Consider the following 24,444-nt stretch of genomic DNA (forward strand, 5'->3'; position numbering starts at 1 on the left):
ACACATGTGACATATACAATTAGTTTACACAGTTACAGTATTACTAGAGACATTTAAAACAAGTAGCATTGAACTGAACTACTATAACTACAGTTTCTTCTTGATGATTATATTATCTTTATGGGATCACAAATATAATTAGTTAGTTATTAGTTACTGTTAAAGCAGTACTACACACAACTGAACAGTGACTGAGTCTGTCATTGAACAGTACACACAGTCACAGTCACACACAAACAAACAAGTTACAATACATAAAAAAGCCCACAGACATCAAGGAGTAAATCATGGTGAAGAAAGGGTGGCACGCCACTCACCTGAGGTGTGTGTGCTTTATTTTTGTATTGTGCTGTTGTGTGTGTGTGTGCTGTGTACTGTGTCTGTACAGTATATTTGTGATCCAATAAAGATTTACTCAAGGTTTACTCAAGGCTTTTCCTTCCCATAATAATAGTGGTTTGGCTTAAGTCTCACTCTCTGCACACTCATAGACAGTTACTAGACAGACACTAGAGACAGTGGGACACACACAAACAAAAACATTCAAAGGCACCACAGCCAGTCAGCCACAGTCACACTCACACTCATAGACAGACACACATACAAACAAAAACATTCAAAGGCAGTTAAGGCACTCAGTCTCACACACACTCATAGATACATACAAACAACATTCAAACTGGCACTCACTCACAGTCACACTCACACACTCATAAAGACAGTTAGACAGTACACACTTTGTTATTGTTAACTGGTTGGTTATATTAGGTTAACCGCTACAGATCTGCCTGGGAGTGGGATGGCATTTGGGATCATAAACAAAAACATATGATATCTTTCTTAAAGGGTCTATTTAAAATAGACCATTTTTAGTGTGAATAATCCCTTATGCAATATGCACTCACTGCATTGCAAACAATACAGGTGTGCTGTAAACAATAGCACAACATCTACAAAACAGAGCACTTCCTCATTGGCAAACATCACAGTAACACTAGAAGTAGTAATAGACATTACAAGTAGCATTGAACTACTAGATTAACTAACTTTGATTATCTTTATGGGATCACAAATATATTGTTACACAACACACACACACACAGTCAAACAATACCAAAAAAACCACATATCATAAAAAGAGTGAATCATGGTGAAGAAGGGTGACACGCACAGTCGCACTCATGAGGTGTGTGCAGTTGTGTGTTGTTTCTTTTGTATTGTTTGTGTGTGTGTGACAGTGAGTGACATGGTCGGTCGTGTCGTGTACTAGTATATTTTGTGATCCAACAAAGATTTACTCAAGGTTTTAAGCTTCATTTTTCAAAAAGCTATAAGCTATATAACATTAACAAATATAAAATAACTTAACAATACTGCACTGGGCAGTGGGGCACACAGCACTTTCTTCTGGATGTGCCAAAAAACATTAAATATTAATATTATAAACCTGAATCACTACTCAGAATTATGGAATATGTAGGTTTTTCTGTAAGAACACTAGTTGATCCACATGCTCTGGTTTGAGGGTGCTTCTTTTTGCCGTTACCACATCTCCTGCAGTGGAGAAAACCCGCTCTGCAGACACGCTTGTACCTGGGATACACAAGTATCGCTTTGACAAATGAGAGAGGAGGGGAAATATGACCTCATGTACATGCCACCATTTCAAAGGGTCTTCAGTGAGAGGCAGAGATGGGGCTTTACAATATTTCTCTATTTCCTCTTCAGCCTTGGCATAGGGGGTCTTGGGTTCTATTGTACCTTCAGTGTCAGTGAAAGACTGTCCCAGCAAAGTCATGAGCAGCGATGTGGACTTTCTTTTGGGAGGAGAAGGGTTATCCTCCTCGATGGGTGATTCTTCTTCCAGAGTTTCTTTTCCCTCAGGCAGTGGCACTCCATCCACGTTTGTCCTCCTAGATGTAACTGTACTAGTACACTCAATCTGTGTTTGAACAAAAGAATAAATAGCATTCATTATTACCTCGAGCAGCCAGCCAGCTAATGCTATGTGTGTGCTCAGAGAGACAGTAATGCATAAATAAATGCATGCAACAGCTCACATCTATTAGGAGTGGACGGAGGAGGAGAAAAGTTGACTGACTGTGGCGTTTTCGAACTGTCTTATATAAATAAACCTTGTACTCATTAAACTAGCTACTAAGCAAGCTACTGCTAGCTAAGCCTATTTTGTTAAGGATGGTATGTTTTATGTTTGTTTTCAATTTATGCATTTTTCAAGAAACATGATGCAATTAAAATTACCTCCAAGGATGCAGCCTCCTCAGTCACTCCTCTGTATATCTCCAATCTCTCCTCCTCCGTGAGAATAAAAGGCAGTCCCTTAAAATGAGGATCCAGGGCAGAGGCTGTATAAAGTATCTTCTTCTCTGCCTCACTGCTGTACCTCTTCAGGAGATCTGTTTTGATGGCATTCTTGATCTCATGGATCATGGGTGTGTCTCCCATGTTGTCTGTCATGTTCTGGAGCATTTGTGCATTTAGAGGGGCAATGAGAGAAACAGTTGGATTGCGCTCTTCTGACATCAGTGTGGTTGCATCTTTCATTGGCTTTAATGCACTCACAGCATCCTCTACATTTGACACATCTGTTTCGTTGAGAGTGCAGAGATCTGACTCACTTTTTCTGACTTCTGGAGACAACAATGTGGCACAGATTGCAGGTTGCTGTTCTAGGAACCTCTCGACCATGTCATATGAGCTGTTCCACCTTGTTGTCACATCAGTTATCAGCTTATGATTCTTCAGGCCAAGACATTTCTGTTTTTCTTTCAGACAGTGGTTTGCTGTAGTGCTGCAGTGAAAAAATGTTGATATTCGTCGCACTCTGCCTAAAAGCCTGGAGAGCGTGGCCACTTTCAGAGCCCGCTGGAATGCGAGATTCAGTGTATGGGCGAAGCATTTTACATGAGGGAATTTTCCAACTTGAGCAGCAACAATCATGTTCGACGCATTGTCGGTCACAAGCACTACAGATTTATCGGACAGCTGCCATTCTTCCACGACACGAGACAGTAGCTCCGCCAGATGAGAACCCGTGTGAGACTCATAAACTGCTCTCGTTTGCAGCACATGTGACAAGATCTGCCAGTCCTTGCTAACGTAATGTGCAGTTACTGTTACATAAGACTCCGTCATGACTGAAGTCCATGAATCACACGTTATTGCGACTCGACTGGCTTGGCTCATTGATGCAATTACCTGAGCTTTTGTTTCGTGGTAGAGTGCAGGTATAACGTTTTCTGTAAAGTGATTGCGTGACGGGATCTTATAACGTGGCTCTAGCGTCTTCAACAGGTTGTGAAACCCAAGGTTTTCCACAACAGAGTAAGGCAGTAGGTCCTTCGCTATGAAAGTTGCCACAGCTTTGGTTATTCTCTTCCCTTTTTCAGAGTTGGGCGGCAAAGTTGACAGCATTGCATCAATTCTTGGCTGATGAGCTTCAGCTAGTCTTGTTATTTCCTTGGCAGTGGCACTGGCGGCAGGTGTTAGCGTCTCAGAGTGAAAACGGCTAACGTGATTTCTCAAGTTAGTAGTATTCCCTAGGTATTTAATTTTTGTGTGGCAGGCTTTACAAACCGCGTGTGTCTTGTCCAATTCGTGCTTTCCAGTATGTTCATAAAATCCAAAATGTGCCCAGATGCTTGCTTTTAAAATGCTAGGTGCATTTTTTATCCCTCTATCTTTTTTGTCTCCCTCTGTCATTTTTGCATGACATGTACATATGTGACGGATGATGTTGTCAGTGCTAAAAAAAAACAAAAAACACTAAGTTGTCAAAATGTCAAGCCGCAAATGTAAAATCAACAAGTACTAGTAACTTCAACTACTTGCCATTTTGCCAACATTTGAAAACAAATTGCATTGCAGGGGACATCACTTACTGTAATATATTACACACTTAAAGGTGCAATGAAACCCAAACATTTACTTTCATGATTCAGATAGAGAATACAATTTTAAATAAACAACATAACTAACTTCTATTATTTAATTTGCTTCATACTTCTCAGATATCGTTTGTTGATGAAATAGCAATGCATTGCACACATTAGTGCACGACACAAGGAGGAGGCGATGCATTTCAACAAAGGATAAGCAAATGATATAATAGGGAAAGTTGTTTAAAATTGCATGCACTTTCTTGAATCACAAATTGGGTTTTATGGCCTTTAGTTTAGTATGTTTAAAAATGCAGCTTTGTTAACTTATAAAACAGGGATTGGGTTCTTCGGATTGGCATCTTTTAAGAGAGCACTCAGCACATGCATTTGCAATTGCATTGCATATTAATTGCATATATAAAATTTATTATATTAAATAAATACTATTATATATATAATATAAGTGTATATTATTTACAATATTTGCACTGCAGACCAGGCATTCATGTGAAAAACATCTAGAAGATTATTGATTGCATTGTAGAGGGGCCGCAGACCATCCATGTGAAAAACATGTAGATAGATAGATTAGACTAATAGACAATATAGTATACTATTTATTTATAATAAATTTTAGATATGCAATATTCAATTATGCAGCAGCCTGAGCCTCAGTCAGTAGTAGTACATAGCGTTAAGTAAATAATATTGATAATTAATAATTTAATTGTACCCCTTATTGTGTACCCCTTATTGTGCTCTTTCAGTAAGCTAAGTACTAGGCAAGTAGGCAATGGCATTGGCAAAATGTACAACGTTTTGGTAACTAAGCTATTAAAGTTATTAGTTTCTCACCATAGGTCTCCTCCTCTGTCTCCCACAAAATAAAAATGAGCCCGCCGTGTAACTGTATACCGCCGTGTATACTCGGAGTCGGAATCGTCATCACATTCACCATCATCAGTCTCAGGCAACACACAGTGAGTCCTGCTTTGCTCCTACTGCGTAACTTCGGCACTTCCAGAGACCGCCCATGGAGCACCCATGTTGCTTTTTTGGGTGACGTGATGTCAAAACGCTGTACCGCGCACTTTCTGTTACTTGTCCTGGAGGCTGGGTCACGTGGGTAACGTGAATCGATTCTCGCGTCTCACCGCATCGATGCAGAATCGTTTCATGCCGCATCGCAATGCATCGTCAAAACGATTATTTTTGACAGCCCTAATATATATATATATATATATATATATATATATATACAGTACATACACACATATATACATGCATACTGTATATATATATATATATATATATATATATATATATATATATATACTGTATATATATATATATATATATATATTTATTTATTTATAAAATATTTTACCAGGAAGGATACATTGAGATTTCTCTCGTTTTCAAGTATGTCCTGGGTCCACAAAACATTGCATTGATACAATAGGGTACAATAATATAAAAACAATATTAATACATAACATATGCAGAATTTAACATAGAACAGGTAGGAAATATATAATCAACCATGACAAGTGCATTCTGTTTTGAGATATGCAGAGAGGGATCTCTTAAAGGATTTTAGGCTTGGGGAAGGTTTTAAAGTGTGCGGGAGGTCGTTCCATAATTGTGGTGCTCTGTAGGAAAAGGAGGATCTAGCTGCTTTCTTTTTGTATTGAGGCAGACTAAATAATGTACTGCTACTGGATCGGAGGTTATAGGAGGTGGGAACAGCCGGGGAGAGCATTCTGCTCAGGTAGGGTGGGAGCTTCCCAGAAAGGCTCTTAAACACAAGGCTGGAAAGATGGAAATATATATATATATATATATATATATATATTTATAATAAAAAAAAACATTTTTTCTGGATGAAGAACATTGGAATGCAAAATATTCATAACTATAATTACTTTATATAAATATATTCAAGGCCCATATACAGAGATGGCAGAAGCTCTTTTTATTCCAAGAAAATTGGTTCTGACAAGAGGTCATAATTTAAGGTTGGAGGAAAGGAGATTTAATCTCCTGCAACGGAAACGTTTTTTCACTGTAAGAGCAATAAAATTGTGGAACTCATTACCAAAGGAGGTAGTGAATGCCAATACCATAGATACATTTAAAAATAGTCTGGATAAATTTCTGTATATAAACAAAATTCATGGATATGATTGCTAGTATTAAATGGGTCACATTTTAATGGGGTTATTTAAGCTTAACTGGAGCTTTTTGTAAGTATTTTAGATTTGTATAGGTTGAACTCGATGGACTTCAGTCTTTTTTCAACCTTATCTACTATGTTACTATGTTACCTTCAGGTTAGTGTAGTAGGTTTAACTCCTGTCGGGTTAGTGCGCAAGTGGTAAGTGTTAGTTGTTTTTTTTTCAGTTTGTGCTCTCCATTGAACTCTATCGGGAGAAGTTAGCGTGGTCGTGATATCCAAAGTCCTGATTAGCGCATGTCAGGTTTCGCTCACACGCAAAATAATTACTTTCAACTTGTATATGTGTGCTAACCCACACGTAAAAAGTTTACTTTCAGCAGTATCAGCGCTCGAGCGGCAACGCTAAACAGCACTCCACTTGTAATCTAGCCCTTTATTTTTTTCATGTGTACCTTTTTTTAATATTGAAACAGTGGTAGAAGTCTTGTACAAGTGTTGAATATTCATTCTTTTAGGTCAACATTGTAGTAGTGATCTTTAAATCATTATTTTTTTTTATTATTATTCATTCACTTGTATTTTGAAAAACTATAGCTAAACATCTTCTTAAAACTAAATGTATTAGTTAATTAAAGGGACATGAAACCCAAAATTTTTCTTTCACGATTAAGACAGAGCATACCATTTGAAACAATTTTCCAATTTACTATTATTATTTTTTACTATTATTTAATTTGCTTCCTTCTCTTGTTATCTTTGCTGAAAGGTTTATCTAGGAAAGCTCAGGAGCAGCAAAGAACCTAGGTTGTATCTACTGATTGGTGGCTGCATATATATATACTGTTTGTTATTGGCTCACCCATGTGTTCAGTTAGAAACAAGTAGTGCATTGCTGCTCCTTCAACAAATGATACCAAGAGAATTAAGCAAATTTGATAATAGAAGTAAATCTGAAAAATGTTTAAAATTGTATGCTCTACCTAAATCATGAAAGAAAAATTTTGGGTTTCATGTCCCTTTAAGTTTACCAATTTGTTGTATTTATTTTATATTAATGTTTTTATTTTGTTAAGAATTAAGTCAATGTTTTTATTCTTACAGATTCAAAAAAGGAGTTGCTGGTTATTCCCTATAGACTTGTAGGCCTAGGGGGTCGATTTATGAAGCAGCGGATGCTGCTTCCGACCCACTCTGCTTCAGTTCCGCCTGAAGCGGAAGTTAAGAAGCAGCGGTCCTAAGACCGCTGCTCCTTAACTCGTCCGCCTGCTCGGAGGTGGCAGACAGCAATCAGCCCGATCAAATATGATCGGGTTGATTGACACCCCTGCTAGCAGCCGATTGGCCGCAAATCTGCAGGGGGCGGCATTGCACCAGCAGTTCACAAGAACTGCTGGTGCAATGATAAATGCCGACAGCGTATGCTGTGCGGCGGACATGATACGCTACATTGTATCATGTCCATCCACACAATAATAAATGTACCCCTTAGTCTCCATTGAGGTGGTAAAGTCTGGAAACTGGTGGCAACATAAAAATTCTCCGTAGACTTTAATGGAGATAAATGATTTTATCACCAGTTTCCAAGCTTTACCACCTCAATCGAAACTAGCCCTTATTGTTCACACTAGACCCAATAATCAAATGTTATTGTTGTAACAAATTCATAACCATTTCTTAAAACAAAATGTTTATTCCTTTGTTTGTTTGTATTGATAATTGTTAAACAGGCATATAAAAAAACTGCCCAAGATTAATTTTAACGTTGTTTGTCTACAGGGCTATAAAGGACGACTTGACATGGTGGGAGGACAGGTAAGCCATGTTTTTTTAATTACATATATAGATTAACATACTTAAGCACCTACCACCTAGATGAGCTATTCTAACTATCATATAGTTTTATCCTAACGCACATAGAGACAGTTAAGATTTCAGAGGGTCTACTAGCCTTTTCTTAATATAATGTGGTAATTGTCTACACTGCATTTTAATATTTGTTGTATAAATACTAATTTACTTATTAAGAGTTGTGTATTTGCTGTTTAACTAATTCCCTTAAGGTAGTCATATTTGAATCTCCTAATTCAACAGTATAATGCTGTTATGAATGAGCCGTTAACATTTTTCTTTTACAGTACTGAACAATTGAGCATGCATGTGTGCTTAAAGGAACAGTCTACACCAAAATTGTTATTGTTTAAAAAGATAGATAAATCCTTTATATCCCATTCCCCAGTTTTGCATAACCAACACCGTTATATTAATATACTTTTTACCTCTTTGATTATCTTGTATCTAAGCCTCTGCAGACTGCTCCACTATTTCAGTGCTTTTGAAAGAAATGCATTTTAGCCAATCAGTGCTGACTCATAAATAACTCTATTGGAGTTAGCACAATGTTATTTATAGGACACACATGAACTAGCGCTAACGGTCAAAAACTGTCCAAAGGCACTGAGATAAGAGGCAGTTTTCAACAGTTTAGAAATCAGTTTGAGCCTACCTAGGTTTAGCTTTCAAAAAAGAATACCAAAAGAACAAAGCAAATTTGATAATAACAGTAAACTGGTAAGTTGTTTAAATTTGCATTCCCTATCTGAATCATTAAAGTTTAATTTTAACTAGACTGTCCCTTTAACACTCTACTTGAAATTGCATTTTTAGATATTTTACAGTACCATTTCAGTGAAGACTTCAGGAAATACAGAAATACCCGATGGAATTCTGATATTACAGGGATACATTTATGTTAAGAGAGTTATGGGTATGGGTATAGAATGTATTTTATGTTTGAATATTTTTATTTGTTTTAATAATAAACTATTACAAAAATAAACATAAACATACCATTCTCTCCATTGATCTCTATTATCTGGCGTTTCAAGAAGAAAATTCACAGTATTGTATTGTTGTTCAACTTTTGGTGCAAATTAATAACTTTGTCATAACCACAATGTATTCCAGATGCTTTCACATAAGTCTTTTTAACTCAAGAGCTAGTGGATAATACCAAAGTCCCGTGATTACCCAGCTTTGGTGATTTTTAGTCCATAATTCTGTTATCCTGTCGGAGCTCTTCTTTATTGTAAGAAAGACTTGTATTTTTGTAATACCTATTTTTATGGTTATTCTATATAAACATACATCAAAATAAAACAGTGAGTCTGAAAATACCCGCTCCATCTATAGACATTGAGGGTTAAACGGGACTCCAATGAGAGAAGGTACATTTAAATAAACTGGGTTAAAGGAGGATATAAGGGGGTAGGAAAAGCGTAGGGGGTGACGACATACCATTCTTTCTTTTTTAGTTGTTATCTTAAGTCTGTGCTATGTGTACATTAGTAGATGGAGCTGTTTGTAGTCATGTTGACCACTTTGAGTTGCATTTCCCAGTGTTCCTATATATTTAAGGTTAATTTACCTATCCAGTAATACCATACTGCTTGGACTGTTTCTTTATTGTCTAGAGTACTTGATGTCAGCTCATACATAGTATATGTATGTTGGATTTTATTATATATTTCTGTCCAGGTTGGGCTCCCCGTTTTCCAATATCTGGCTATGCATATCCTTGTGACTGTGCATAGAATCTTAATAAATGTGTTAATATGTTTATTGTATGCGCCTATATGTTCATGTAGGAGAGCCTGTTGAATTGTGAGGTTAATATTTTCGTCTAGGATTTGACTGAGGAAGGTTGATAGCCGTTTCCAAATCCCTGTGATTTCCCTACAGTCCCACCACATATGTCTGTACGTTCCTATTTCTCCGCACCCTCTGTAACAATATATACTTCCCTGTGTGTGCATATGAGCAGTTCTCACAGGTGTTAAATACCACCGATAGATGGTTTTAATAACGTTTTCTTTGAGGTCAACACTAATCAACCCTTTCTCTGCATTTTGGAATGTAAGTTCCCAATCTTTAGTGTCTTTATAGATAAGTAGTTCCCTTTCCCATGACAACATGGTTGTTGTTTTTGTATTGATCTGTATAGTTTGCATGGCGATGTATAGGATAGAAATGGCGTGTTTGTTGCGGTCTGCCGTTTTACAAAAGAGTTCTATTGGGGTTGTGGTGTTTTCTCTCGGGTGTCTCAAATATGTTTGTATAGCTGACTGTATTTGTAGATACATATACCAGTGTAATTTCAATGGACAGATTTTCGTTTGGAGTTGGGTAAATGAGAGTGTATTTCCACTCTCTAGGTAGTCAGCCACTCTATATAGGCCCTTATTTTCCCATTTTTTAATTTGTGTCCTGAGTTCATTAGGTAATATAAATCTGATCGGCATATATAAAGAATATTTTGGGATTAGTTTGTATTTAGTTCTAGCTATTTTCCATGTAGCTACTGTAAGGTTTGTCGTGTAAGGTTCAAGTGTCTCTTTATTAGTGTGTGCTCTCTCTGGGTCCCAAATGATGGTATCACTCTCACCCCACCCACCTAAATTTGCTTCTAAGTTAGGCCATATAATCTCTTTAGATCTCTTCAGTAATAAGATGTCTTGTGCCACCCTGGCAGAGTTATAATAATCTATTAAGTTAGGAGCCCCAATGCCTCCCAGTTTCTTATGTCTATTTAAGGTTGATTTCGCTATTCTGCTTGTCTTATTACCTCTAATGAAGATTTGAATCTCTTTTTGTATTGCTTCTAAGTCTGCTTTTACTATTTTAATGGGTAAGGTTCTAAATAGATACAATATCCTTGGTAAGGCATTAATTTTTACCGCCGCCACCCTACCCAACCATGAGAAGTTAAAACTTTTCCATTTTGACAGGTCTTTTTTAATTTGTTTGAATAATGGGGTATAGTTTACACTGTATAGCTGTGTTGGGCAGTTTGGAAGGTAAATTCACATTTTTCTGCGACTATTTTAAAGCCCGAAATGGTAGCAAAGGTATTTAGAGTATGGTAGAGGTTAGGCAGCGATATCATTGGGTTCGTTAAAGTCAGCAGGATATCGTCCGCGAATAGGGCTAGTTTATATTCTTCCTTATTTATCTTAACTCCCGTTATGTCTGTCTGTGCGCAAATTTTGGCAGCAAGTGGCTCTATGCATAGGGCGAAAAGCAGCGGGGACAGGGGACACCCCTGTCTCGTCCCGTTACGAATCGGGAAGGGCTGAGATTTATATCCTGCTGATGATACATGAGCTCCTGGAGAGGAGTAAATTGCTTTCAATGCTTTAATTATTGCTCCTTCAAATCCCATATTTTGTAGTACCAGGAACATATAGCCCCAATCAATTCGGTCGAACGCCTTCTCCGCATCCAATGACAGGAGCAGAGAAGGCGCTCGCGTTTCCTTCAGGGTTTGAATTAAGTTAGTTACTCTTCGTATATTATCTGGGGCTTCTCTGCCTTTAATAAATCCCACTTGGTCTGGATGGACCAAGTGTGGTAAAATATGTTTAAGTCGATTTGCTAATATTTTCGTCAGGATTTTAAGATCTTGGTTGATTAGGGAGATTGGGCGGTAATTGTGACACTTTTTGTGGTCTCTCTTGGGTTTGGGGATTACCACAATTTTAGCAGCTAATAATTCGGGTGGGATATCCCCTCCCTCCATTACGTGGTTACAGAACTTAACAAGGTGCGGGGTTAATGTTGCTTTAAAAAGCTTATAGTATTCGCCCGGGAAACCGTCTGGTCCCGCCGCCTTTCCTGGTTTTAGGTCTTTGATGGCCCCTAGCACTTCTGCAGTGGATATGGGTGCATTTAGTGTTTCCCTTTGTTAGTTAGATATGGTTTGTAGTAAGTTGTGGGTGAAAAATGTTGAGGTGAGTGTTTCAGTCTCCTTATTATGTACGACCTTTCTCCCGTTATATAGCTCGCCATAAAACCTTGCAAAAGTATCTGCTATTTCCTGCGGGTGTGAGGTCACTTTGTTCTCTGGTGTTTCAATGTGGGGAATCGCTGAGGCCCTGCATTTTTCTCTAATTTTATATGCCATATATCTATCCAGTTTATTTGCGAATATAAAATATTGTGCCTGAAGTTTCTGAATAGCTTTAGTGGCTTGCGACTGAAGGAGTGTAGCCAATGCAGTTTTTTTAGATTGAAGAGTCTGTTGAATAGCTTTTGCCTTAGTGAGTTTGTGTCGTCTTTCTAGTTCCTCTATTTCTGTGTGCAATTGTTTTAAGTTTTGTCTGTACTTCCTAATCTGTAATGTTTTTTCTTTGATAAGTATCCCCCTCAAAACCGCCTTATGAGCCGCCCATGTGATCCCTGGATTAGATACAGTGTCCGTGTTGATCTGCCAATATTCTGTTAGCAATTTAAGTATATTGTCGTGTGTTTGGGGGTTTCTAACGTATGTTTTGTCAAAAGTCCACGTTTTACTCCTACTTGGATCGCACAGTCCATCCAACTGTAAGGTAACGATCGAGTGATCAGACCACACACATGCATGAATCTGAGAGCTGTTCAGTAAAGGCTGTAATATCTGGCTTACAAATATATAGTCCAATCTAATGTAAGATTTTTGCGCTGCCGAGTAGAATGTGGTGTCATTGGTTAAGCCATATAATGTGGTCCATGTCTCTATCAGGGAATGGGGTAGTAGACTTTCTTTTATTGATTTAACAATGCGGTTATGTCTGGTTTGTTTGTTAGTCAGGAGTTTAGTTCCAGTTGGATTGATGATAGAATGTATTTTAAAGGGACAGTTTACTGTAATTTTTTTTATCTCCTTTAATGTGTTCCCAATTGTCTATTTTATCTTCTGGAATGTATTACATTGCTTTCAAACATACTTTACCTTTATTTTGCCATTTGAAATAGCTGATTTTCCCTATACTCTTCTCACCTGTACTGACATTTTCAGTAATTTAAGAACTGGTTATAGAAAAGATAGAATGTTTAGATTAAATCATGCTCCCAGTAGGGCGTGTGATAGAGAGATATTAAAATCAACATTTTTCCATTTTTTCTTCGTTATGTATTGGTGTTTGAGTAATTATTTACTTTGCATAAATAATTAGACAGATGAGCTAATTAGATCTGCTCTGCCTAAAAACTCAGCCTATTTAGAGACAGATTACGAGTGGAGTGCTAACATTTGCACCCAAGCAATAAGGGGTTTATCGCGGGTGTTTGCGCATCGGGTTTATCGTTAATATTATGAGTTGAAAGTAAACGCAATTGCTTGAGTGCAATCACAATTTATGCTACATTATTATTATTATTCTTTATTTGTAAAGTGCCAACAGATTCCGCAGCGCTGCCCATGGGTACAGGGATAAAAATACAACAGAGAAACAATACAATAAAAGACAAAATTTTACAGACAAATACAGGGGAAAATGAGGGCCCTATTCCTGTGGGAACGTACAATCTAGATGAGTGGGAGGATGGGAAACAGGAGGAGGGGACTGCAAAGGTGAGAATGATATTAGTGAGGAGATAGATGAGGGCAACTTTTAGTTAAGTGAAGTTAATTTGTTACTGAGTCGGGTGATAAGCTTCCCTAAACAAAAAGGTCTTTAGGGAGGGTTTAAAGGAGGACAGGTTAGGGGCAAGTCTGACAGCTCTAGGAAGTGTGTTCCAGAGGGTTGGTGCCACATGAGAGAAGTCATTATTATTATCGGTTATTTGTAGAGCGCCAACAGATTCCGCAGCGCTATTAACAAAGGCGGAGTACAACAAAACAATTATAGGGATCAAATGGGTAGAGGGCCCTGCCAAGAGTTGCACTGTTGTAGTCAGCTCTTGAGAAGGTGATCAACAAACAGCTAGACTCTTAGACTTACATGCTAAGGGGGTTCAGGGGATAGCAATGGAGGAGAGGAACTGGTATAAGGAAAGGTTAGCGTAGGTTGTATGCATCCCTGAACAGTAGAGTCTTTAGGGAGCACTTGAAGCTTTTAAAACTAGAAGAGCGTCTTGTGGAGCGAGGCAGAGAGTTCCACAAGATGGGAGCCAGTCTGGAGAAGTCCTGTAAACGGGAGTGTGATGAGGTGACAAGAGAGGAGGAGAGTAGGAGGTCGTGAGCAGAGCGAAGGGGACGGAGGGAGAGTATCTGGAGACAAGGTCTGAGATATAGGGGGGAGCAGTGCAGTTGAGGGCTTTGTATGTCAGAATGAGAATTTTGTGTTTGATCCTAGAGGCAAGAGGAAGCCAGTGAAGAGATTGGCAGAGAGGTGCAGCAGAGGAAGAGCGACGTGTAAGGAAGATGAGTCTGGCAGAGGCATTTATTATGGATTGTAAAGGAGCTAGGTGGTAGGTGGGGAGACCAGAGAGGACAGAGTTGCAGTTATCGAGGCGGGAGAGAATGAGAGAGTTGGTTTAAATATTAGTTGTGTCTTGTGTAAGGAAGTGTCTAATTTTAGAGATGTTTTTAAGGTGGAAGCGGCAGGCTTTAGCCAATGACTGAATGTGAGGAGTGAAAGAAAGATCTGAGTCTGACGTGGGTCTGACTGGGATAAATACTGAGTACCTTCCTTCAGCAGGATTCCTGAAGAAATTACTATATTACAGATTGCACAGACACAAGACAGCTGTATAGTAAGTTCTCGTTTTTATTGGTACCAATACAAGGTTTTTATAATATGGAAAAACAGAAGTGATTTGGTTATAATATGGAAAAACAGAAGTGATTTGGTATCTCCCGACATCTGGACAAATCATTCCGTTACTCTAAGCAGTTACAGACAGTCTATATCAGCAATAATGAATATATACCAGTTAATGAATACTTTTACAAAACACATAATTACAGTAAATTATTTGATTTTCCATAAATGCATGATTACAAAATAATAACAAAAATGAAAAAGAGGAACCTGTATTCTAACAGTAAACCCACATCATTAAGAAATGTTGAAATGTTTTATAGTAAAATAAAGAACCATCCAAGAATCTAATTCCTAACAATATTATGATTTAAAGCTACAGCAATCATATCTGTAAAAGGCACAATTGAGGGGCAATAATAATATATCCCTTCAAAATGTGACCCCGAGACATCGTGCATGCGGGGTAGGGGTAATGATGGAGTTGTCGACAGTTATAGAGAGATTGGGGGTGGAGAGTTTAGAAGAAGGGGGGAAAATAAGGAGCTCAGTTTTGGAGAGATTTAGCTTGAGGTAGTGAGAGGACATCCAGTTGGAGATGTGAGAAAGACAGTTAGTGACACGGGTTAGCAAGGAAGGAGAAAGGTCTGGTGCAGAGAAGTAGATTTGGGTGTCATCGGCATACAAATGATATTGTAAACCATGGGACTTTATTAGAGAACCTAGTGATGACGTGTAGATTGAGAAGAGAAGGGGACCGAGGACAGAGCCTTGCGGTACTCCGACAGAAAGTGGTGACGGGGCAGAGGAGGCCCCAGAGAAGGCTACACTAAAGGTACGGTTTGACAGGTAGGAAGAGAGCCACGAGAGGGCTATATCACATATGCCGAAGGATTGGAGGGTTTGGAGCAAGAGAGGGTGGTCAACAGTGTCAAAGGCTACGGACAGATCAAGGAGGATAAGCAGAGAGAAGTCGCCTTTTGGTTTTGCTGTAAGTAGGTCGTTGGTAACCTTAACAATTGCTGTCTCTGTGGAGTGATGGGGACGAAATCCAGATTGCAATGGGTCAAGGAGGGAGTTTATTGTAAGGAAATGGGAGAGGCGTGCATAAGCTAGTTTTTCGAGAAGCTTTGATGCAAGAGAGAGGAGGGAAATAGGGCGGTAGTTGGATGGGGAGGTAGGATCAAGGGAAGGTTTTTTCAGGATAGGTGCGACCAGTGCATGTTTCAGCGATGAGGGAAATATACCAGTGCTGAGGGAGAGGTTGAAAGTGTGTGTGAGTATAGGGGTAAGGGTGCAGAGAGGGAGGGGAGTAGCTGTGAGGGCATAGGGTCAAGGGGACAGGTAGTGAGGTGAGAGTGCAGTATAAGTGCTGAAACTTCTTCCTCAGTAACAGGGGAGAATGAGCTAAGTTTAAGGTTATGTGGGTTGTGGTTGATTGAGAGAATTTGAGGGGGTGAGAGAATGGAATTATGTTGAGAGCTGATTTCACTTCTGATGGAGTCGATTTTGTTATTGAAGTGGTTGGCAAAGTCTTGAGCTGACAGAGAAGTTGTATTAGGAGGTGGGGGAGGGCGGAGAAGAGTATTGAAAGTGGAGAACAAACGTTTTGGGTTTGAAGAAAGATTAGAGATAAGAGTAGAGAAATAGTGTTGCTTATGGAAATTAAGGGCAGAGTAGTAGGAGTTCAAGATAAATTTGTAATGTTGAAAATCAGCTGAACTCCTAGATTTTCTCCAGTGCCGCTCAGCAGTATGGAAACATCTGCATAGGTATCGTGTCAGAGGAGTATGCCAGGGCTGAGGATGAGTGTTTTCCGAGCTATGGTAAGAGGGGCGAGATTGTCAAAGACGGATGTAAGGGTGGAATTATAGTGGCAGATAGATTGGTCAGGGCATGAGAAGGAGGAGAGGTTTGAGGGAATTAGAAAACTGTTGTTGATCTAATGACATAATGCTTCTGTGAATGAGAGGAGGTGATGGTAGAGGACGCAAGAAGCAGGTCGTTGTTGGATCTTAGGGGGCGGGCAGGAGTATATTTGTTGATGAGTGAGGACAGGTGGGGTGGGGCAGCATTGGTGAGGGCTTTGTAGGTCAGGGTGAGAATTTTGAATTTAACTCTGCTGTGAATGGGAAACCAGTGAAGGGACTCACAGAGAGGTGCAGCAGAAACAGAGCGTCAAGAGAGGTGGATTAGCCTGGCAGATGCATTTAGGATGGATTGAAGGGGAGAAAGGGAGGCCAGCTGGAAGGTTATTACAGTAGTCGGGAAATTATCAGGGAGTGGATTAGCTGTTTAGTAGTTTCAGCACTCAGAAACAAACGATATTGTGTATGTGGTTGCGGCAGGATGAAGAGAGCAATTGGATGTGGGGAATGAAGGACAGATTTGAGTCAAGTGTAACTCCAAGGTAGCGGACTTGGGGTGAGGGGGAGATAGTGGTGCCGGGGGCGGAACTACAGGGGGTGCAGAGGTTGCAACTGCAAACGGGCCCCCGAGGGTAGGTGCCCAGCTTCAATAAAAAACGTTAACCTGCCACTGCCTGCACTGATATCATGGGAGTGTGAGGTGATGCTTCACTAGTGTCTCTGTCTCTGACTACAGGGGTTAGTGTTTCTGTTTTACCCATTGGTGTGTATGTGTGTGTGTATGTGTGTATGTATGTATGTGACTGTGTGCGTATTTATGCATGTATGTGTGTGTGTGTATGTTTGTGGAACCAGTAAATTACAGACCCTGTTACTACAGCATGGGGGGGTGGGGGGTAAACAGTGTCACTATACAGTATGGGGGGGCTGGACCATGTCACAGATTACTGTAGTTACTTTATAAAGTACTGGGGCGGGTTGGGTCAGGCCAGCCATCTCACCAGCAGATTACAGACTGTGTCACTAACCCACTATATACAGTACTGGTGGGTTAAACAGTGTCTCTATATACAGTAATAGGGGGTCAGACAATCTCACAGACTGCGGGCACAGGGTACCTCCTTTTGCAGACATATAATCTGAGTCACATTTTTTTTCTGTGTTAAAAGTAAAAAAAAAATATGTATCAAATTCACCTTTTTTTGGGGTGGGGGGCCCTTCCTAGATTCTTGCACTTGGGCCCTGTGGTTTCTAGTTACGCCTCTGGTGGTGCCGTCAACAGTGATGGACCTCTGGTGGTGCCGTCAACAGTGATGGAGAAATTAGAAACTGGAGTAGAGTTAGAGGGGGGGATTAGAAATTGTTCGGTCTTGGACATGTTTATTTTTAGGTAGTGAGAGGCCATCCAGGACGAAATGCCAGATAAGCAGTCGCTGATGTGAGAATTGACAGAAGGAGAGAGTGCAGGGGTGGAAAGGTAGATCTGGGTATCATCAGCATAGAGGTGATAGTTGAAGCCATAGCTGTTGATAAGTTTACCCAGTGAAGAAGTGTAAATAGAGAAGAGTAGAGAACCCAGGACAGAGACTTGAGGTACTCCAACAGACAGAGGCAATAGAGAGGAGTCACCAGCAAAAGAGACGGAGAATGATCTGTTAGAGAGATAAGAGTGAATCCAGGAGAGGGCAGTGTCACAGAGCCCAAGAGAGCTGAGAGTCCGTAGGAGAAGGAGATGGTCAACAGTGTCAGAGGGAGCAGAGGTCAATGATTACTGCGTCCTCAGAGCTCTGGTTAACTGTTTCGCGAAACAAAAAAGTGTCACTAAACACATTAAAAATACATTACAAAGTACAGTTACACTCATAATAGCACCATCTAGTTAAAATTATTTAAAAAAAATATTGCACACAAAAGTTATAAGGACTCAAATATGAGGTTTCAGGTGTTTCAGGTGAAAAAGAAGGCAGGCAAAGGGCTTTAACAGAGATACATATATATATAAATGTCTGAAGTTGGATATGTATGTCTTAGGTACACCTTGCTTGTACCGGGTTGGACCCCCTTTTGCCTTCAGAATTGTCTTAATTCTTCATGGCATAGATTCAACAAGGTGTTGGAAACATTCCTCAGACATTTTGGTCCATATTGACATGATAGCATCATGCAGTTGCTGCAAATTTGTCGGCTGCACATCCATGATGCGAGTCTCCCGCTCCACCTCATCCCAAAGCTGTTCTATTAGATTGAGATCTGGTGACTGTGGAGGCCATTGGAGTACAGTGAACTCATTATCATGTTCAAGAAACCAGTTTGAGATGATTTGAGCTTTGTGACATGGTGCATTATCCTGCTGGAAGTAGCCATCAGAAGATGGGTACACTGTAGTCATAAAGGGATGGGCATGGTCAGCAACAATACTAAGACCTAGATTTGGAGTTTGGCGTTAGCCGTGAAAACCAGCGTTAGAGGCTCCTAACGCTGGTTTTAGGCTACCGCCGGTATTTGGAATCACTCAAAATAGGGTCTAACGCTCACTTTTCAGCCGCGACTTTTCCATACCGCAGATCCCCTTACGTCAATTGCGTATCCTATCTTTTCAATGGGATCTTTCTAACTCCGGTATTTAGAGTCGTGGCTGAAGTGAGCGTTAGACATCTAACGACAAAACTCCAGCCGCAGGAAAAAAGTCAGTAGTTAAGAGCTTTCTGGGCTAACGCCGGTTTATAAAGCTCTTAACTACTGTACTCTAAAGTACACTAACACCCATAAACTACCTATGTACCCCTAAACCGAGGTCCCCCCACATCGCCGACACTCGAATACATTTTTTTAACCCCTAATCTGCCGACCGCCACCTACGTTATCCTTATGTACCCCTAATCTGCTGCCCCTAACACCGCCGACCCCTATATTATATTTATTAACCCCTAATCTGCCCCCCACAACGTCGCCTCCACCTGCCTACACTTATTAACCCCTAATCTGCCGACCGCAAAGCGCCGCCACCTACGTTATCCTTATGTACCTCTAATCTGCTGCCCCTAACACCGCCGACCCCTATATTATATTTATTAACCCCTAATCTGCCCCCCACAACGTCCCCTCCACCTGCCTACACTTATTAACCCCTAATCTGCCGAGCGGACCTGAGCGCTACTATAATAAAGTTATTAACCCCTAATCCGCCTCACTAACCCTATAATAAATAGTATTAACCCCTAATCTGCCCTCCCTAACATCGCCGACACCTAACTTCAAACATTAACCCCTAATCTGCCGACCGGAGCTCACCGCTATTCTAATAAATGGATTAACCCCTAAAGCTAAGTCTAACCCTAACAGTAACACCCCCCTAAGTTAAATATAATTTAAATCTAACAAAATAAATTAACTCTTATTAAATAAATTATTCCTATTTAAAGCTAAATACTTACCTGTAAAATAAATCCTAATATAGCTACAATATAAATTATATTTATATTATAGCTATTTTAGGATTTATATTTATTTTACAGGTAAATTTTTTATTTTGGGGGGCTTTGTTGTTTTATTAGGGGGCTTAGAGTAGGTGTAATTAGTTTAAAATTGTTGTAATATTTTTCTTATGTTTGTAGATATTTTTTTATTTTTTGTAACTTAGTTCTTTTTTATTTTTTGTACTTTAGCAAGTTTATTTAATTGTATTTATTTGTAGCAATTGTATTTAATTAATTTATTGATAGTGTAGTGTTAGGTTAATTGTAGGTAATTGTAGGTAGTTTATTTAATTAATTTATTGATAGTATAGTGTTAGTTTTAATTGTAACTTAGGTTAGGATTTCTTTTACAGGTAAAGTTGTAATTATTTTAACTATTTTAGCTATTAAATAGTTCTTAACTATTTAATAGCTATTGTACCTGGTTAAAATAAATACAAAGTTACCTGTAAAATAAATATAAATCCTAAAATAGCTATAATATAAATATAATTTATATTGTAGCTATATTAGGATTTATTTTACAGGTAAGTATTTAGCTTTAAATAGGAATAATTTATTTAATAAGAGTTAATTTATTTCGTTAGATTTAAATTATATTTAACTTAGGGGGGTGTTACTGTTAGGGTTAGACTTAGCTTTAGGGGTTAATCCATTTATTAGAATAGCGGTGAGCTCCGGTCGGCAGATTAGGGGTTAATAATTGAAGTTAGGTGTCGGCGATGTTAGGGAGGGCAGATTAGGGGTTAATACTATTTATTATAGGCTTAGTGAGGCGGATTTGGGGTTAATAACTTTATTATAGTAGCGCTCAGGTCCGCTCGGCAGATTAGGGGTTAATAAGTGTAGGCAGGTGGAGGCGACGTTGAGGGGGGCAGATTAGGGGTTAATAAATATAATATAGGGGTCGGCGATGTTAGGGAACCAGATTAGGGGTACATAGGGATAATGTAAGTAGCGGCGGTTTACGGAGCGGAAGATTAGGGGTTAATAATAATATGCAGGGGTCAGCAATAGCGGGGGCGGCAGATTAGGGGTTAATAAGTGTAAGGTTAGGGGTGTTTAGACTCGGGGTACATGCTAGAGTGTTAAGTGCAGACGTAGGAAGGGTTACCGCATAGCAAACAATGGGGCTGCGTTAGGAGCTGAACGCGGCTTTTTTGCAGGTGTTAGGTTTTTTTTCAGCTCAAACAGCCCCATTGTTTCCTATGGGGGAATCGTGCACGAGCACGTTTTTGAGGCTGGCCGCGTCCGTAAGCAACTCTGGTATCGAGAGTTGAAGCTGCGTTAAAAATGCTCTACGCTTCTTTTTTGGAGCCTAACGCAGCCTTTATGTGGACTCTCAATACCAGAGTTATTTTTATGGTGCGGCCAGAAAAAAGCCGGCGTTAGTTTTTCGGGTCGTTACCGACAAAACTCCAAATCTAGCCGACAGGTAGGCTGTGGCGTTTAAATGATGCTCAATTGGTACTAAGGGGCCCAAAGTGTGCCAAGAAAATACCCCCCACACCATTACACCACCACCACCAGCCTGAACCATTGACACCAGGCAGGATGGATCCATGCTTTTATGTTGTTTACGCCAAATTCTGACCCTACCATCTGAATGTTGCAGCTAAAATCGAGACTCAGCAGGCCAGGCAACGTTTTTAAAATCTTCTATTGTCCAATTTTGGTGAGCCTGTGCGATTTGTAGCCTCAGTTTCCTGTTCTTAGCTGGCAGGAGTGGCACCCGGTGTGATCTTCTGCTGCTGTAGCCCATCTGCTTCAAGGTTCGATGTGTTGTGCATTTAGAGATGGTATTCTGCATACCTTGGTTGTAACGAGTGGTTATTTGAGTTACTGTTACTTTTCTATCATCTCGAACCAGTCTGCCTATTCTCATCTGACCTCTGAAATCAACAAGGCATTTTCGTCCACACAACTGCCGCTCACTGGATATTTTCTCTTTTTCGGGCCATTCTCTGTAAACCCTAGAGATGGTTGTGCGTGAAAACCCCAGTAGATCAGCAGTTTTTATAATACTCAGACCAGCCCGTCTGGCACTAACAACCATGCCACTTTCAAAGTCACTTAAATTCCCTTTCTTTCCCATTCTGATGCTCGGTTTGAACTTCAGCAAGTCGTCTTCACTGATTAGCAATTTGTGTTACCAAGCAATTTAACAAGTGTACCTAATAAAGTGGCTGGTGAGTGTAGATATATATATAAAAATATAAATATATATATATATATATATATATATATATATATATATATATATATATGAAAGGTATAGGACAAGACAGGCGCCAGGGGCACACTTCGTGTAATACGTTCAAATAAATGATAAGTTATAGACAGTGGGAAAATCCACGCTCACCTGGTTAAACCTCAAGATATGAGGTATTTTCTGGCACTAGTGTTAGTATGCTCTCAAGTGTACCTAATAAAGTGGCTGGTGAGTGTAGATATATATATAAAAATATAAATATATATATATATATATATATATATATGTGTGTGTGTGTGTGTTTATAAATGTGTACATATGTATTTATGTATTTTTTTTTAAAAAGCTTTAAACTATGTATTTACTGTAAATACAGTATTTCACATTCCAAGCACATAGCAGAATATGTTCTATGTATTTTTAAATAGATATTCCTATATATATATATATATATATATATATATATATATATATGTGTATATATCTATACCTTTTATAATCATCTATATATATTGGTATAGATATGTATTGTACCAAAATATAATATAAATATAGATATATGTACAGTATTTAAGAATAAATAGAACATATTCTGCTATGTGAAAAAAATGGAATGTGAAATGTTCATATTTACATGTCAGGTTAGTGCACTTGAGAATATGCATTCGGGTTAGCGCGCGACTGGCAGGGACGGAACTATAGGGGGTGCAGAGGGCACAACTGCGATGGGGCCCCCGAGGGTGGGGGCCCAACTTTAATAAAAAACGTTGACCTGCCACTGCACTGCACTGATATCATGTGAGTGTGAGGTGATGCTTCACTAGTGTCTCTGTCTACAGGGGTTAGTGTTTCTGTTTTACCCATTGGTGTGTATGTATGTATGTGACTGTGTGTGTATGTTTGTGGAACCAGCAAATTACAGACCTTGTTACTACAGCATGGGGGGCGGGGGGTAAACAGTGTCACTATACAGTACCACTATATACAGTACGGGGGGTCTGGACCATGTCACAGACTACTGTGGTCACTTTATAAAGTACTGGGACAGGTAGGGTCAGGCCAGCCATCTCACCGGCAGATTACAGACTGTGTCACCAACTCACTATATACAGTACTGGTGGGTTAAACAGTGTCACTATATACAGTAATAGGGGGTCAGACCATCTCACAGACTGTGGGCACAGGGTACCTCCTTTTGCAGACATGTAATCTGATTCTCATAATACTAGCGCAACCTGACGGTCGCAAAAAGCTTTTAGCGCAGTTAACGCTTGAGCGGGAGCATTAAATTGCGCTCCACTTGCAATCTGGCCCTTAATTAGATTGTGGTTTCAATGAGCAGAAACAACTATTTCATATACAAAAATATACCCAAAAGAGCAATTACCCATGCATTATGCAGCTTGTATAATGAGTCATTTGAAACACATTAAGAGGATACCAATTTTACAGTACACTGTCCCTTTAAGGCCAAAAATGTATCTTGTAAGATGGTTATCAGTAGGAAGTAAATTAACAATTGATAAATACATTTATCTCTTCTGAAATTTGCTAAAAAGATCTTGAACTTGTAGTCTAAGACAGTTAATTGTCTTATTATACCTATTTTTGGTGTCCCTATCCTATAGGATATTTTCTGTTAAAAGTTATCACAATAATCACCCTGCACCCTCTCATCTATGAGCCACATCAGATACCAGCCTCATTGCCCACTACAGCGCTAGCTATGGGCCACATCCTATGCCATTCCAGCCGCTTGTACCATGCACAGTGGCAGTTGTATGGGGGTTCTGGGGGGGGGCTATGCACCTCCATACGCACGTGTAGCACCCCTGTTGAGCTGCAAAGAGCACCATATACTACATTCACCACCTTTGTTAGCCCCACAAATATTACGTTCTAGAACTGCCACTAACCCTGCAGTTCCTATTGTATCTACTGACCCTCAGACCAACCTCCTCTTGAAGCACCATACTACCTTTAGACCTCAGATAAGACACACATGGCCCTGCAGCCAACCCCATCAGCCCCATAACCACATCAGACATTAGATCAGACCCTTGGCCCTGCAGCCCCTTCAGTTCATATCCTCTGGGTTGTTCAGGATCTCTGTCACCTTTTCACAGCATTAAAGCACTGCACTTGACCTTTATACATTAGGAGAATGAACAGAGTGAGACAGAACTGAGCTTGGCTGTCATACTGCTAATGTCCACCAAGAAGAAGAGCAGCATGAAGAGCCATGTTACCCCTTATCACATCACTGCTGCACAGTAAAGTTGTAAAAA

General features: G+C 39.6%; 1 protein-coding gene across 1 annotated transcript in view; it reads left to right on the top strand.

The window, feature by feature from the left end:
* Positions 1–24,444, top strand: part of RHOBTB2 (Rho related BTB domain containing 2) — a 183,700-nt gene that overhangs the window by 52,928 nt on the left and 106,328 nt on the right. Inside the window, exon 3 of the mRNA XM_053717979.1 lies at positions 7,858–7,893. Coding sequence (XP_053573954.1) covers positions 7,858–7,893 — 36 coding nt within the window. The remainder of the gene's footprint in view (positions 1–7,857; positions 7,894–24,444) is intronic.

This window comes from Bombina bombina, chromosome 6, assembly GCF_027579735.1.
Source record: "Bombina bombina isolate aBomBom1 chromosome 6, aBomBom1.pri, whole genome shotgun sequence".
In the NCBI taxonomy this organism is placed as follows: domain Eukaryota; kingdom Metazoa; phylum Chordata; class Amphibia; order Anura; family Bombinatoridae; genus Bombina; species Bombina bombina.